Genomic DNA, 16010 nt, shown 5'->3' with positions numbered 1-16010 from the left:
GCTCCTGCCACCGCTCCCTGCTCCCCCATTCAGAGAGGAGGGTAAGACACAGATGAAGAGGATTTGGGGTGGGGAAGAGAGGTGGGGGGAGGGGCAGGATGCTAAGGGAGGGGCAACTGGAGAGAAGAGGGGGAGCTGGTTGGTGAGGGCCAAAAGTAAAACTCCAGTCCTAGTGGGCCCCCTGCCTCTCTCTTTCTCTCTCTTTCTCCTGTATCTGTGAGTCTCTCCCCTCCTCCTCCTCCTCCCCCTCTCCCTCTCCCACTCTCAGTCCTGCTCCCCCAGCAGGTCAGTGGAGGGTGGTGGTGGGGGGCGGCGGGGGGCGGCAGGGCTGGCTCCCTCGCTGTCCGTGTTGTTGGAGGAGGAGGGCGGCGGGGGCGGCGGGGGTGGAGGCGGGGGCACCAGGGCGAGGCGGGGCAAGGGCGGACCAGCGGGGGGGCGAGAAGGGGTGGACCGCAGACTCTGGATCCGACGGCACTCCTGGCAGATGCGGATGTGGGAGCAGGAGCGGGGGGGGGCGGGTAGGGGCAATGGGAGGGGCAGGGGGAGGGGGGCGGAGGAGGAGGAGGAGGAGGAGGATGAGGGGGGGGGCCCGGCGGCAGAGGAGGATGAGGAGGAGGAAGGAGGTGCGGCAGGGGTCTGTGGGGGGGGCAGGGGGGCAGGGGTTGGCGTGGTGTTGGCCCCCAGTGGGTCCTCCAGCAGTCTCTGGGGTCCGGGGCCCAGGTCCGAGGCACCCCCGCCCCCGCCCCCGCCCCCCCCTGTCAGTGGCCCTGCTCCACTGTACAGCTTTCCGTTGCTCAGTCGCATCTCTCGGACCAAACGTAGCGACCGTGGCCCACCCAGGGACAGGCGGCCCCCATAGCGTGCACCCCCCAGTCCCCCCAGACTCCCCCCGCCCACCCCGCCTGCCCCCCCGCCTCCCACCCCGCCCCCCAGGGGCCGCCGCCGCCGCGATCTGGAGCTCTTCTTACAAGACACTGCGTTCCTGAACTCAGACAGCATCTCCTGACACACTGACACCTGAGAGGGAGAGACAGATGGAGAGGGAGAAGGCAATGGAGGAATAGAGGGAGAGGGATGGAGAGGGAGAGGGGAGAGGGTAGTGAGAGAGACTAAGGCACAGTGACACAGTGGCACAATGACATGATGACACACACACACACACAGACACTAAAGCAAAACATACAGCACACATACACACACCAACACAGACAAAGTAACTTACAAAACACTGACACACACCCCCACACCCCCCTCCCTTCCCATTCACCCCCCCTCCCCACACTATCACTCCCACACGCTCACTCTAAAACCCACCACTCACACACACACACACACTCTCACTCTAATACCCCCACAAATACACAGTGAGCCCCCAACCACCCACGTTCACTCAGTGACACACACTCTTTCTAACACCCCCCCCACTCACACACACACTCCCACTCTCTCTCTCACTCACAGGTGGGCGGTGGTGACGTACTGGCGTGTGTCTGTGTCTGTGTCCGTGGGGCCGTACCTCGTCCGTCTCTGCCGAGCGCCTCGTCGTCCACACAAACTCCATCACGGCCACGAACACGGCCACAATGAGCCCGCAGATCAGCACCACGAAGATGCCCCCAATGTTCTCCATGCCCAGCCCTGCACAACGCCACAACACAACACAGCACTGTATAACACACAACACTGTATGACACACAACACTGTATAACACACAGAACTGTATGACACACAGCACTGTGCTACACATAACACTATAGCAGACACATACAACACTGCTCTGTACTACACACATAAATGTTTTATGGATAGATGATGTGACTGTTTTCTATTCTCATACATTTATGTTGAACATATACCTCACTGTAAATCCTGAGCATATAAATAAATATCTGGATAACAGACAAAACTACATTTAAAATTCATTCCATGTATTTTACATATACAGAGAATGGCAATTTGGCATCTAAAAATATAAGCATCGTATATGATCTGCACTATATTAATAATATAGCACAATACCTAATATACTGCACTGTACTGTAACACAACTACTATATGACACACTGTACTATACACTACTTTATGACACACTGTACTGCACACGACTATATGACACTGTACTACACACAATGCACAAAACCTCCCTCCCTTTCTACATCTTCTCCTCCTTCCTCTCCCTCCCTCTTCTCCCATTTTCTCTCTCCCTTTCATACTTTGGCTGTGCGTCCCCCCCCCCCCCTTCCTCCCACCAGTGTCTTACTCCCTCTGTCACCAAGTGAGCCCTCCCCCTCTCACCCTTGGCTCGGTGGTCCTCCTCCTTGGGGCACTGCCCCCCCTCCCACCAGCGCCTCTTCAGGATCTCCAGTCTGTTGTTCTCCTGCAGCTGGAGCACAGCCAGAGTGATTTCATCGCGGAACGGGGAACCTGGCAGAGGTGGAGAGAGAGAGCTGTGAGTGAAGATGAGCTCTTAAAACGTAATCCAATTAAGGTAATTAGTGAAGTAAATTGAATTTTTGCTTTAAATAGTATTACAATAAATGCAGATGGTAGAAGAGAAAAACTAAGTAAAAGCAAAATAAGGATAAAATAAGGACATTTAAACTACATTTACAGAAGCAAAAGGCACTCCAAAGAGGAACCCAGAATCACTGTCTCCCCAAGGTAGAAGGGGAGACACACATCTGTGGCTCAAAATTGTGAAACAAATTTGCAAATCCCTTCCTGTGTGCAGTTCATATGCCACCATTTGATCCTCCCTCCCAACAAGAGGAGAGCTTCCAAACCCTGGGCTCTCTACGCCTATGTGGCAACCTCATTGCCAGGACATCGGGACAGAGGGCAGCAGCCGTGTGATTGGACAGGGCCCTTTGTACCACACCTTCTTTGATAGTGTGGTGAACAGGAGTGGGACACAGGTGCTACAGCTCTGTAAAAGCTTGGGTCTGTACATCGTTAATGGCAGGATCAGAGGGGATTTTCGGGGCAGAGACACATTCAGCGTGGTGGACTACGCCATCACAGACATGGACCCACAATCTGTCAATGCAGTCAACAACAACCCCCCTATCAGAACACTGCCAAACAATCCTGTTCCTGAAAACAAACTTCAAACAAAACAATTCTCCAAATTGTATCACCTCAAACCAGCCTATAAATGGACACAGAAAGTGCTGAGGTGGACAGAAACACAACTGGCATCAAATAAATATGAAGTATGCTAAACAGCTTTCTAATCAAAACATATAAATCAGACAAAAACAGAATCTACAAAATTAAACCTTGGCTAAAAATGTTTGACAAACCAATCCTGCTATATGGCAGTGAAGTCTGGGGTCCCCTTATGACCCAAAACTATATAAAAAAATCTATTTGAAGTTTTGCAAACACCTCCTGCAGGTTCACAGTGCCTACAGGGCTGAGTTGGGCCGGTACCCCTAATGCCACTCCACTGCGCACAGCCTGCGGGAGAGAGCTCCCTCTGTAGCACGGTCCTGGAGCTCAGCCAATTGAGCCAAATTAACACCAGTGAGCTTCAGAACACCACCAGCAAAAAACTCCCAGCAAAAAAGGTGAAAACTATTAACACCAATCTGGAAAACAATGATAAATTACCCTGGAAAAATTAACTTGAATCCAGCAAGAAAGAGTTCACCCTGGCCGAGTCTGCTCAGAGTCAGAAACACAAAACACAGACAGATCCTGACCAAGTACAAGCTCAGTGACCACAGCCTGGACATAAAAACAGGCAGACACAAGAAAACCTGCATTGCCAAACAAAAATGTCTGTGCAATCACTGTGATCTGGGAGAGACTGAATAAGAGCTGCACTTCCTGCTGTCCTGCACTAAATACAAAAACATCTGGGAGACCTACAGTGGGGGGAAAAAAGTATTTGATCCCCTGCTGATTTTGTACGTTTGCCCACTGACAAAGAAATGATCAGTCTATAATTGTAATGGTAGGTGTATTTTAACAGTGAGAGACAGAATAACAACAACAAAATCCAGAAAAACGCATTTCAAAAAAGTTATAAATTGATTTGCATTTTAATGAGAGAAATAAGTATTTGATCCCCTATCAATCAGCAAGATTTCTGGCTGACAGGTGTCTTTTATACAGGTAACAAGCTGAGATTAGGAGCACTCTCTTAAAGGGAGTGCTCCTAATCTCAGCTCTTTACCTGTATAAAAGACACCTGTCCACAGAAGCAATCAATCAATCAGATTCCAAACTCTCCACCATGGCCAAGACCAAAGAGCTGTCCAAGGATGTCAGGGACAAGATTGTAGACCTACACAAGGCTGGAATGGGCTACAAGACCATCGCCAAGCAGCTTGGTGAGAAGGTGACAACAGTTGGTGTGATTATTCGCAAATGGAAGAAACACAAAATAGTCAGTCAGTCTCCCTCGGTTTGGGACTCCATGCAAGATCTCACCTCATGGAGTTTCAATGATCATGAGAACGGTGAGGAATCAGCCCAGAACTATACGGGAGGATCTTGTTAATGATCTCAAGGCAGCTGGGACCATAGTCACCAAGAAAACAATTGGTAACACACTACGCCGTGAAGGACTGAAATCCTGCAGTGCCCGCAAGGTTCCCCTGCTCAAGAAAGCACATGTACAGACCCATCTGAAGTTTGCCAATGAACACCTGAATGATTCAGAGGAGAACTGGGTGACAGTGTTGTGGTCAGATGAGACCAAAATCGAGCTCTTTGGCATCAACTCAACTCACCGTGTTTGGAGGAGGAGGAATGACCCCAAGAACACCATCCCCACCGTCAAACATGGAGGTGGAAACATTATGCTTTGGGGGTGTTTTTCTGCTAAGGGGACAGGACAACTGCACCGCATCAAAGGGACGATGGACGGGGCCATGTACCGTCAAATCTTGGGTGAGAACCTCCTTCCCTCAGCCAGGGCATTGAAAATGGGTCGTGGATGGGTATTCTAGCATGACAATGACCCAAAACACACAGCCAAGGCAACAGAGGAGTAGCTCAAGAAGAAGCACATTAAGGTCCTGGAGTGGCCTAGCCAGTCTCCAGACCTTAATCTCATAGAAAATCTATGGAGGGAGCTGAAGGTTCGAGTTGCCAAACGTCAGCCTCGAAACCTTAATGACTTAACATGCAAATCAATTTATAACTTTTTTGAAATGCATTTGTTTGTTGTTATTCTGTCTCTCACTGTTAAAATACACCTACCATTAAAATTATAGACTGATCATTTCTTTGTCAGTGGGCAAACGTACAAAATCAGCAGGGGATCAAATACTTTTTTCCCTCACTGTAGTTCCCACAATTTACAAACCAAATCCCTAAATTCAGTCTCCTCCCCGATACCTGCAAACTCCCCGTCCTACTGGGAGAGGAGGAGCACAATGTGACCATAGCAGCCCAGTATGTGTCCACCTGCCCCAGCCTGAGGGACAGTATATGGACAAAGACCTGAGGGACTCCATAGGATAACCCCACTGGTGATTCGGGGAACTACTGTTTGTGTTTAGTATTATTCATTTTTGTATCATAATGTTATTATTATAAGCATAATAATTACTGTTATTACTATTTGCTGTAATACAATGTAAAAGCTTTGGCAAAACATTCCTTGTCATGCCAATAAAGCAAATTTGAATTAAACTGAATTTAATTGAATTGAGAAAGGGAGAGGGAGGGGGAGAGAGAAAGATGGAGACTGAGGGAAAGGGGGAGAGGGGGAGAGGGAAGGAGAAGGAGAGAGAATGAAAAGAGTCAGTCAATCAGTGTGTCAGTTAGGCAGTGTGCCAGTGAGTCAGTGCCCACCCTCACCCAGTGGCATGCCGATGCCATAGCCCTTGGTGTCCAGCAGGCCGCCGATCTGCGTGAGGTTGCAGTTGAGGCGCCGGTGGTACTCGTTCATGGTGCTCTCCAGCAGGAAGGCGTACTGGGAGTTGAGCACCCGGGCGATACCCTCCTCTGTGCTCTTCACGAACACGCTGGGCTGCTTTGACTGCATGTAGTTCCACATGCGCTGGTATGTTTGGTACCGCGAGTTCTGGAGGAGAGGGGGAGGGAGAGAGCAATAGAACAATGACTTAGTACTGATGTTGTGAAAGAGACAGCGAGAGAGAGAGAGAGAGAGAGAGAGAGAGAGAAATACAGAGAAATACAGAGAAATACACCATACAATGCATGCAGGGCTTTATCCATTGATTATTAACATTCAAAAAAGAGCACTGAAATATTGGATTCACCTAAAACAGAGTGACTCTGACTCACTCCATTTCAAAGCCTTGCAATACCAGGAGCTCAACCCAGAGAAGAGTCACCTCAGCCAGCTGGTCCTGAGGCTCACTGAGCAAAGCCACAATGCGCTCAATCAGCTGCAGGACAGCACTGCACAGACAATGCCAATGCGACTGAACCAACTTATACAACACCTCAAACACTCTTATCTGGCCCATTGGGAAACCAACACTAAAACACAAAAAAACTTGAGTGCTATCGGACCCTCAATTGAAACTACAGCCTGGCAGAATAACTGGTGACTGTCAGAAACAGAAAGCAGAGGCAGCGAAACATAGAAACAGGCCGACACAGCCAGACCTGGCTGGCCAGAGAGAACCGGCTCTGTGGTCACTGTGAGACAGGAGAGGCCGAGACAGAGATGCACTTTCTCCTGACCTGTGAAAAATACTAGCAAACGGGACAATTTTATTAATAAAATCTCTCTCTCCATCCCACAATTCCCACAAATGACAAACACAGAAAAACTGTCAGTCGTGCTGGGAGAGGGACACACAGCCCCACTGACTGCCCAATATGTGTCCACCTGTCACAGCATGAGGGACAGCACGTGACACCAGCCTGAGGGACAGTACAGTGTATAGACACCATGCCTGTGTTTGAGGGAGTGGGGGGGAATGGGAACCTATTCTGTTTGTATTTAGTGTTGTGTGAGGGTGGGGGGTGGGGGGTGGGGAGTGGTATATATATATATATATATATATATATGTATATATATATATATATATATATATATATATATATATATATATGTATATATTATGTATTGTTTAAATATTGTTACATTGTTTGTTTTATATAGAGGCACAGACAGTGATTGTGTTCATGGGCTGGCTCCTCACCCCTTAAATTAAAGACAAATATTTCTTGTCCGTACCATGAAGAAGGTCATGGTGCTCCCCCCGTGGATGGTGCCGTACTCAATGTTGGTCTGGTCCGCCAGGTCGTCAGGTGACTCGATGGGCACCTCCATGCGCTGCACTGTGAGAAAGGCAGCCAGATTCGCCGTGTAGGACGAAATAATAATCAGAGTGAATGCCCACCTGAGAGAGAGAGGGGGAGGGAAAAAGAGGGAGGGAGAGAAGAGGGAAGTGGGGAAGGGGGAAGGGAGAGGGAGAGAGGAGAGGCAGAGAGAGAGTGGAGAGGGAGTAAGAGGAAGAGGGAAATGGAGAGGGAGAGGGAGAGGGAGGGGGAGGAGGAGGGAAGAAGAGGGAGAGGTCAAGTCAGAGAAAGAGAGAGAGAGAAAGAAACAAAGACAGTCACAGAGACAGAGAGACAAAGATGTATAGCTCAGAGAGAGAGAGACGCACACAGAAACAGAAAAATAGAGATAGCAAGACAGAGAGACACACTCACCACACAACACTAAAGCAGCAAGCAGACAGCACAGACACAGAGGCACAGACACAGAGAGACAGAGACACAGAGAAACACACAGGCAAGGACACACAGAGACAAAGAGAGAAACAGACAGAGACATACAGAGACAGAAAGACACAGCAACACAGATACAAGACACACAGAGAGAAAGAGAAACAGACACAGAGACATAGAGAGAAACACAAACAGGGACACACAGAGAGAAAGAGAGAATAACAGACACAGAGACACACAGAGTCACAAAGACACACTGAGACAGAGATACTCACCACACCCCACTGACGCAGCGAGTGGACAGTGCACGGGGCATGATCTCAGAGCCCTGCTGCATGAAGCCGCCCACTGGGAACCACAGACTGTTGCCCAGTGTGTACTGGTTCTCCAGCACATCCTTCCGCTCCCGCAGACAGGGGTGGGGGTTATACCACTCATACGGGCTGAGCCTGGAGGGTGGGGGAGGGAAGGAGAGGTGGGAAAAGAAGGGGAGGGTGAAAGAGAGAAGGTAAGGGGGAGGGAAGGGGAGGTAAGGGGAGAGAGAAGGGAGAGAGGGATGGAGGAAATTGTAAAATGTGCAGAAAGAGAGACAGACACAGACAGAGTGTGTGTGAGTGAGAGAGTGATGTAGACAGGTGTGTGAGGCAGACAGGTGAGTTACCTGGCAGCGAGGAAGAGCACACAGCTGACAGCCAGGTATGCCAGCAGCATGAACAGCCAGACAGCCGGAGAGAAGGGGTCTAGGAATGAGAAATAGCCCGGCTTCCTCCCCTGTGAGAGAGAGAGGGAGAGAGACAATGGCAGAACAGTTATTATACTGTTATTGTTCTTGGATGCACTTTCTATACTGACCACCAGAGGGCATGGTTCCAGTGTTCCATCATGGTAACCAATGTATAACCCTCAACTGCCACTGCCAGTTTTCCTCTTAGTACTAGTACTTCTGAAATTACTGCTACCAATACTACTACTACTACTACTACTACTACTACTACTACTACTACTACTAATAATAATAATAATGCTGCAACAAATACTACTATTAATACCACTGTTAATACAAATATTTCCCACTTCCCCATCTTCCTTTCTCTCCCTCATGCTCTCCCTCCCCCAACTCTCAATTCAAAATCAAATTTAAAAAGCTTTATTGGTAGAGCTATGTGGCACTGACATACATCTCAACTGCTCAATGAAAGGACAATGAGAACAATAAATACAGCAATTCTACATTAACGTCTATTTCTCCCTCTTTCTCCATTCCTCTCCCCCCACCTCTTTCCCTACTTCTTCCTTTCCCTCCTACCCGCACACCCCGTCTCACCAGGTGAACTCTGTACAGGATGCTGATGCCCAGGGTCATGAAGGGCTTGGAGAAGTCAATCACCTTCTCTCTCTCCGCTGTGATGGTAAACCCAGCCACTGCCAGGTCAGCTTTCTGAGAGAGGGAGAGAGGAGGGCAGATGGAGCGAGAGGTAGATGTGAGAGGAGGTTAATACAGGTACACTAACTGCAAATAAATACATTTTTGATTCAGTCAGTGTCTGTATTTGTGTCTCAGTGTGTGTGTGTGTGTTTGTCTCAGTGCGTATGTCAGTTTATGTCTCTCTGTGTGTGTGTGTGGAGGGGTGGGTCTCGGTGTGTGTGTTATTGTGTGTGTGTGTGTGTGTGTATGTGTGTGCATGCGTGTGCGTCAGTGAGAGTGACTCAGTGAGCTGTGCACCAGAGAGACTTCTCACTACATTAATTACGGAATATGCTGATTAATTAACGAGGTTACTAATTAGCGTGTTAACGAGGTCCCTGCAGTGTCTGTGCAGGCAGCGCTGAGTGTTGCAGTGAGAGGGCGAGAGAGAGACAGAGAGAAACAGAGAGAAAGAGAGAGACTCTGACTGTGCAGTTTATTAAGCCATAGCACACACTGCATGGGAAATACTGCATTGTTAATTAGTGAGTCTCTTAAGTAACCTATTAACATGCTGTGCTATGAGTCAGCAGGTGGGTCAGTGAGTGTCAGTCTCTACAAGTGTGACTGTGAAGTGGTTCAGTGCATATGTGAGAGTGTGCATGTGATTGTGTGTGTGTTTCTGTGTGTGGGAGAATGTATTTTTGGGTATGTGCCTGTGTGTATCTCAGTGACGCTACAGCACAGAACATGGTTTAGAACATGGCGGTGACTGATTGGTTAACAAATCAATTGAGCTTCAGTATTGTTAGCAGTCTGACAGTGCAGTTGCTCAGTGGGTGTGTGCATCTCAGTCAGGGACTATGGTGCTGTTTAGGGCTTTAATTGGTTAATGAGGTGGTGGGCAATATCACAGTCCATAGTTCAGACATCCTGCTCCCTTCATTTAGAGCCTTAATTACTTAATGCGGCAGTGTGTGATTGATTAACGAGTTTGCTACCATGGTTAGACATGTATGGAAATGGCAGTATCAGAGGTTCGGTCCAGTCAGCATCAGTAACGTGGCCTCTGATTGGTTAAAGAGGTAGTTACCCTATTGATGAGCTCGCCCACCATGCCGGTCCAAGAGCCATTGGGCTCAGGGGCGCCATACAGCCCATCATCCACCAGTTTAATGCGGTAGGAGAACTTGAGGATGTTGGCAAGCTCGTGCAGCATGTCCACGCAGAAGCCCTCGTACTGGTCATTACCAGACAGGTCCTGATAATTCACCTTCCTCATCACATAGGGGTTCTCCTGCATAGAGATGGGGGGTGGGAATGACAGACACCCAAGGAGAATTAGAGAGAGACACACACACACAGACACAGAGAGAGGAGAAACACAGACACACAGAGTTAGAGAGAGAGGCATGTACATACACAAACATACAGACACACACACACACACACACACACACACACACAATTAGGGAAAAAGGCACGTACTTACACACACTCTGTCACACACACGCACAAAAGCATGCAGAGACAAAGAGAGAGAGGAGAGAACACACACAGACACACACTCGGTCACTGACTGTGTCTCACTGTCTCACTCCTGTTTTTCACTGTCACTGTGTCAAACTCTGTGTTTATCTGTGTGTCTCACTCTGTCTCACTCTCCATCTCACTCTGTGTCTCACTCCCTCTCTCACCAGTATAGTGGTGACGATCAGCGTCTTGTTGGCCAATGTCTCAGATACGTTAATGTCCAGGGAGGTGGAGTTCATAGCCAGAGTGTTATTGGAGTACCAGACACCAATCTGACACAGGAAAGAAGGAGATGAGAGAGGGAAGAAGGAGAGAGGGGAGTTATTATGGACAGACAGAAGCTACATGTCTTCCAGTTAAAACACAGAGGACTCCCCTGTGACCCCTGACCCCATGACCTTTTACCCCTGACTGACCTCTTTGTGACCACCACGGTGCTTCTCCAGGATGCGCAGTGTGTAGTTGGTGCGCTGACCTTTACTGTTGAACTCTACACGACCTGTCAGCCCATCGTACTCCACCTGAGAGAAAGAGGAGGGAAAGGAGGAGAGAGAGGGAGGGGAAGAGAGAGTGAGAGGGAGAAGGGGTTGAGAGAGGGGAGAGATAGAGACAGGTGCTCAGACAGGTACAGACAGGTACAGACAGGCTTACGCAGACAGACATACACAGGTGTGTAGACAGGTGCTCACCATCCTCAGGTAGTTCATGAGGCTGGTGCCGTGCTGCCAGATCTGGGGGGAGGAGCAGGACAGTGGCTTGACCCCGATCTCCTGGCTGCGGTTCAGCTGCCGCACTGCACTGACCACCACATGGACTGCGTCAAACATCAGTGCAGAGGACAACTGGGGCACAGAGGGAGAGAGAGGGAGAGTGGGTGAGATGGAGGAAAGGAAAGAGGGAGGGAGAGAGGGAGAGTGGGAGATGGAGAGGGAGGGATAGGTAGAGGGGGAGAGGGGAATTTTAACATATTAACGTATTAGCCACACTCACACTCTCTCACACTCTCTCACAGTCACTCACAGTCACTCACACACACACTGGGACTCACAGCAGGGCCAGGGTAGGGACTCAGTTCGCAGCCCTCCCTCCAGGACAGGTTGAGACTGCGCAGGAACTCCAGGTAGAAGGGGTGGCTGGTGTTGAACATGGAGAAGCCCACTATGTTTGACTGCTCGTCCACCACATCGTCCAACCGCAGGAGAGGGAAGTCCTGAGAAGGGGAGGTGGAGGGAGAGGGTCAGAAGGAAGGAGAGTGGGTGAGAGAGTGAGGGATTTACTGACTGGACACTACAGTACATCATCACAGACAGAGAGGGTGGGAGGGAAGGCTGTTGTCTCACCATTGTTGTGAGGATGTACTTGTAAAAGGCTGAGGTCATCCCCAGCTCCGCTGCCTGAGAGAGACAGAGAGAAAACAGCTCTTACACAGCCTGTACATGTGTCTTTATAGATAATGTTGTAGGATTTCTGTTACACAGTGTGTTCTAGGTGCTGTACAGCACATTTTGGGTGTTATGGAGCGGCACTGTGTTCTAGGTATTGTGCAATGTGTTCTAGGAGCTGAAGAGGGGGTGTTGTACATTGTGTTTAGGTGTGTATAACTGCACAGTGTATTCTAGTCCAACCCTGGACCCAGAGGACCCCCCACCCTGCTGGCTTTTGTTCTAACTGAGCTCTCAGTTACTCAATTGAACCCTTAATTGAACTAATAATTTCCTAAATTTAAGCCTTTTAATTATTTTCAACATTAGAGGTTTTGAAGTATAGAGTTGTATAAATAACTTATTAAAGAAACAACTCTTTTATGACACAATTTAAAAAGGCAAATCTAAGCAGATTGGAACAAAAAACAGCAGGGTTGGGGGTCCTCCAGGACCAGGATTAGGGAACCCATGCTGTAGAGGCTGCACAGTGTGCTCTAGATGCTCTGCAGTGTGTTCTAGGTGTTGTGAGGTGTGTTCTAGGCACTGTGAGATGATGCTCTGTGGTTTGTTCTAGGTGCTGTGCGGTGTAGCTGCTGCACCTTCTTGAGGATGAGGTAGGACACAGAGGCGTTGGCATCGATGATGATAGTGGCCACCTTGTCGTCCCTGATCTCCTTCAGCAGTGGCGTGGGGTCCTGGCTGTCATCCAGCATCCTGACGGACAGCGTCTCCCGGGAGATAAGGAAACGGCGCACCAGCTCCTCCAATCGCAGCAGGCCTGAGCGGGGTCAGCAGTCACACAGGGCAAGGAGTCAGTACACAGAGACATGCACAGACAGAGACAGAAGTAGAAACACACAGTGGATACAACGGGTCAGGCAGTTTGGTGAGGGTCAGTGTATCAGTGTGTCAATCTGTCAGTGTGTCAGTGTGTCGATGTGTCAATCTGTCAATTTGTCAGTGTATCTGTCGTGTGTCACTGTGTTAATCTGTTAGTGTGTCGGTGTGTGTCGATGTGTCAATTTGTCGGTGTGTCTGTGTGTCACTGTGTCAATCTGTCAGTGTGTCAGTGTGTCGATATGTCAATCTGTCGGTGTGTCTATGTGTCACTGTGTCAGTGAGGTACTCAAACTCTGCCTTGGCACAGATCAGGCTAGCAGTGTCAGTGTATCGGTATGTTATTGTGTTGGTGTGTCAGTGTGTCAATGTGTGTCTGCATGTCAGCGTATCTGTGTGTCTGTGTATGTGTGTCAGTGTGTGTGTGTGTCAGCGTGTTAGCATGTTTGTATGTATGCATGTCTGTGTGTCTGTGTATCAGTGAGGTACTCACACTCTGCCTTGGCACAGACCAGGCTAGCTGATGGGTAGCTGAAAGATTTCAGGATCGCTCCAATCGCTAGGCTCAGATCTTCGTTGCTAGGATACAGGCTGACGGATGCAAACCGTAGGTACGGCAACCGTGGGGTCTCCTCAGGACCGATCTTTACATGGGGAATCTGAGAGAGATGGGGGGGGAAATGGGGAGGAGAGATAGGGAGGGGGAGAGAGTGGGGAAAGATGGAGGGAGAGTGAGAAATAATGAGGAAAAGAGGGAGAAAGAGAGAGGGTGAGAAAGAGAGGAGAGAGAAAAAGGGTTGTTATAAACACACTGACTGACTGAAAACTACAGCACACAGACACTGAAAGCCAAAGATACAGACAGACACAAAGACTCTCACCTCTTTCTCTCCACAGATATGACTGACAGTAGACCCAGAGGCGGGACTGGAGGCGGGGCCTAAGACTGAAACCACACCCTTCGGAAGAATCTGACACACTAAGAGAGAAAGAGACAGAAGGGGGAGTTGCAATAGTGTTACAGTGTGATTTACAGTGTGATGTTACATTGTGTGTGTGTGTGCGAGTGTGTATGACAGTGTGTTACAGTTTGTGTGTGTCACAGTGTGTGAGAGCTGTAGTTAGTGTGTGCAGTATATTAGTTTGTATATGTGTACCGTTTATGTGTTACACAGTGTAGTGTATTACAGTGTGTTATACTGTGTTGTATTAGTGTATTGTAGTTTGTTACAGTGTTACAGGGCGTGTTACACTGTGTTACACTGTGTTGTCGTGTATTACAGTGTGTATTAGTATGTAACAGTGTGTTACATTGGGTGTTACAGTATGTTACACTGTGTTGTAGTGAATTACACTGTGTTGTAATACAGTGTTACAGTTACAATGTATTACAGTGTTACAGTGTGTTGTAGTGTTACACTGTTTGTTACATGTATGTTAAAGTGTGTTACAGCATTTTGCAGTGTGTAACAGTGCATCACAGTGTGTAGTAATTTGTTATAGTGCATGTTATAGTGTATTGGAGAGCATTACATTATGTGAGTTTTAGTAGTGTATTACAATGCATGTTAAGGTGTGTTACAGTGTGTTACAGCATGTTACAGTGTGTTGCAGTGTGTTACAGTGCGTTGCAATGTGTTGTAGTCTGTTACAGTACTTGTTAGTGTGTTACAGTGTGTGTGAGTTTGTAGTAGTGTGTTACACTGCATGGTATAGTGTGTTACAGTGTGTTGCAGTGTGTTACTTACTGGTGTCTGTGGTCTCATACTGAGAGTCTCTGGGCAGCTCAAAGATGTCCACCTCTACCCTGGCATTGGCTGGCACCTCGGTCACACTGTTGATGTTCTCTCTGGCCAGAGCCAGGGCCAGCCGCTCCCCTCGGCCACACACTGAGTGGTCATCCAGGATAGCAGCTGAACACAGGGAGAGAGAGAGAGAGAGAGAGAGAGAGAGAGAGAGAGGAGAGGGAGAGGGAGACAGAGGACAGGGGACAGGGGAGGGAAATAAATGGAGCGGGAGAGGGATAGAGAGGGAGGAAGAGAAAGAGGGAGAGAGGGAGATGGAGAGAGTGGGAGTCACTATTTAATGGTCAGAATAGTTGTGTTATTACTGTTATTATTGCAAATTAAATGCTTCCCACATTCTTGATAAACTAGTATGTTTTTTTCATTACAGTAGCCATGGTGGATATGCCTGCTTGCATGTTACACTGTTACACTTCAGTCTGTTTACCATATAACCCCCGTGACCATTAATAGAGCCATCCTTGTGTGAATGAATGCGAACAGCCGCTTCTATTGACATAATGTGATATTGAAAATGGAAGTAGATTGTAGGATTATATTAAACTATGCCAATTTAAAGACATGTCGCTGGACTGTATATTGAGTCAATTAGAAAACATAGATTGATTGTAGTGTATTGATTTTGTTAGATGTGTCATGATGAGAAGTGCTCAAACTTTGCACAGAAAGTACTTAAATTAAACTTTTCCCTCTTTTGTTCTGTTCCCCTTTCACTCTGCTCACAGCAATAAAATAATCTGGCGCACTTCACTCTGGCCATGATCGCACTGGCTACTTACAGGAGTTCTGATTGTTACTCTATTCCTGTCCCCAGGTTCTGTATCTAACTGCACAGATTACACTGACATTAAACTGCAGCTAAAAGAATGTTTGTCCCCTACTACACTCTTGTCCCTTATGCCATATGTGACTGTTTTAGTCCCATATGTCACTGTTTTTGGTGATGCATTTAGTCCAGGATGACATTTCTTGCTCCCAAATTACATTATTTTGGTTGCGTATGATAAAAACATGGTAAGATGTAGTGTGGTGGTATACCATGGTAAAACGTATGATAAAGTTCCTTTTTTGATCAAATATCACACCAAATTATTTATTATAATTGAACCTACCAGATGACATGGCATGGATCTTCTACACCGGAACTTCGCCTAATAAGTGTGCCCCAAGATTCTGTCCTGGGCCCCATCCTGTTCTCTCTCTACACCACCTCTCTGTACCCCCTCATCGCATCCCATGGTTTCTGCTACCATTTCTATGAAGATAATGCCCAGATCTTCTTGTCTTTTCCCTCCTCTGATGCTCTAATCCCCTGTCGTTTCTCTTCCAGTCTGTCTGCTA

General features: G+C 48.1%; 1 protein-coding gene across 1 annotated transcript in view; it reads right to left on the bottom strand.

The window, feature by feature from the left end:
• Nucleotides 1-264: 264 nt before the first annotated feature.
• Nucleotides 265-16010, bottom strand: part of grik5 (glutamate receptor, ionotropic, kainate 5) — a 28721-nt gene continuing 12975 nt past the window's right edge. The window contains exons 3-20 of the mRNA XM_066717916.1: nucleotides 14613-14777; nucleotides 13746-13843; nucleotides 13358-13523; nucleotides 12627-12805; nucleotides 11944-11997; nucleotides 11652-11813; nucleotides 11293-11445; nucleotides 11020-11124; nucleotides 10768-10875; nucleotides 10164-10367; nucleotides 8990-9103; nucleotides 8327-8436; nucleotides 7941-8114; nucleotides 7169-7334; nucleotides 5815-6040; nucleotides 2296-2424; nucleotides 1460-1638; nucleotides 265-1017 (exon numbers count right to left, since the gene is read on the bottom strand). Of these exons, the coding sequence (XP_066574013.1) occupies nucleotides 265-1017; nucleotides 1460-1638; nucleotides 2296-2424; nucleotides 5815-6040; nucleotides 7169-7334; nucleotides 7941-8114; nucleotides 8327-8436; nucleotides 8990-9103; nucleotides 10164-10367; nucleotides 10768-10875; nucleotides 11020-11124; nucleotides 11293-11445; nucleotides 11652-11813; nucleotides 11944-11997; nucleotides 12627-12805; nucleotides 13358-13523; nucleotides 13746-13843; nucleotides 14613-14777 (3245 nt within the window). The remainder of the gene's footprint in view (nucleotides 1018-1459; nucleotides 1639-2295; nucleotides 2425-5814; nucleotides 6041-7168; nucleotides 7335-7940; nucleotides 8115-8326; nucleotides 8437-8989; nucleotides 9104-10163; nucleotides 10368-10767; nucleotides 10876-11019; nucleotides 11125-11292; nucleotides 11446-11651; nucleotides 11814-11943; nucleotides 11998-12626; nucleotides 12806-13357; nucleotides 13524-13745; nucleotides 13844-14612; nucleotides 14778-16010) is intronic.

Source organism: Amia ocellicauda, chromosome 12 (genome assembly GCF_036373705.1).
Source record: "Amia ocellicauda isolate fAmiCal2 chromosome 12, fAmiCal2.hap1, whole genome shotgun sequence".
Taxonomy (NCBI): Eukaryota; Metazoa; Chordata; class Actinopteri; order Amiiformes; family Amiidae; genus Amia; species Amia ocellicauda.
This window is presented reverse-complemented; position numbering and strand designations above follow the sequence as displayed.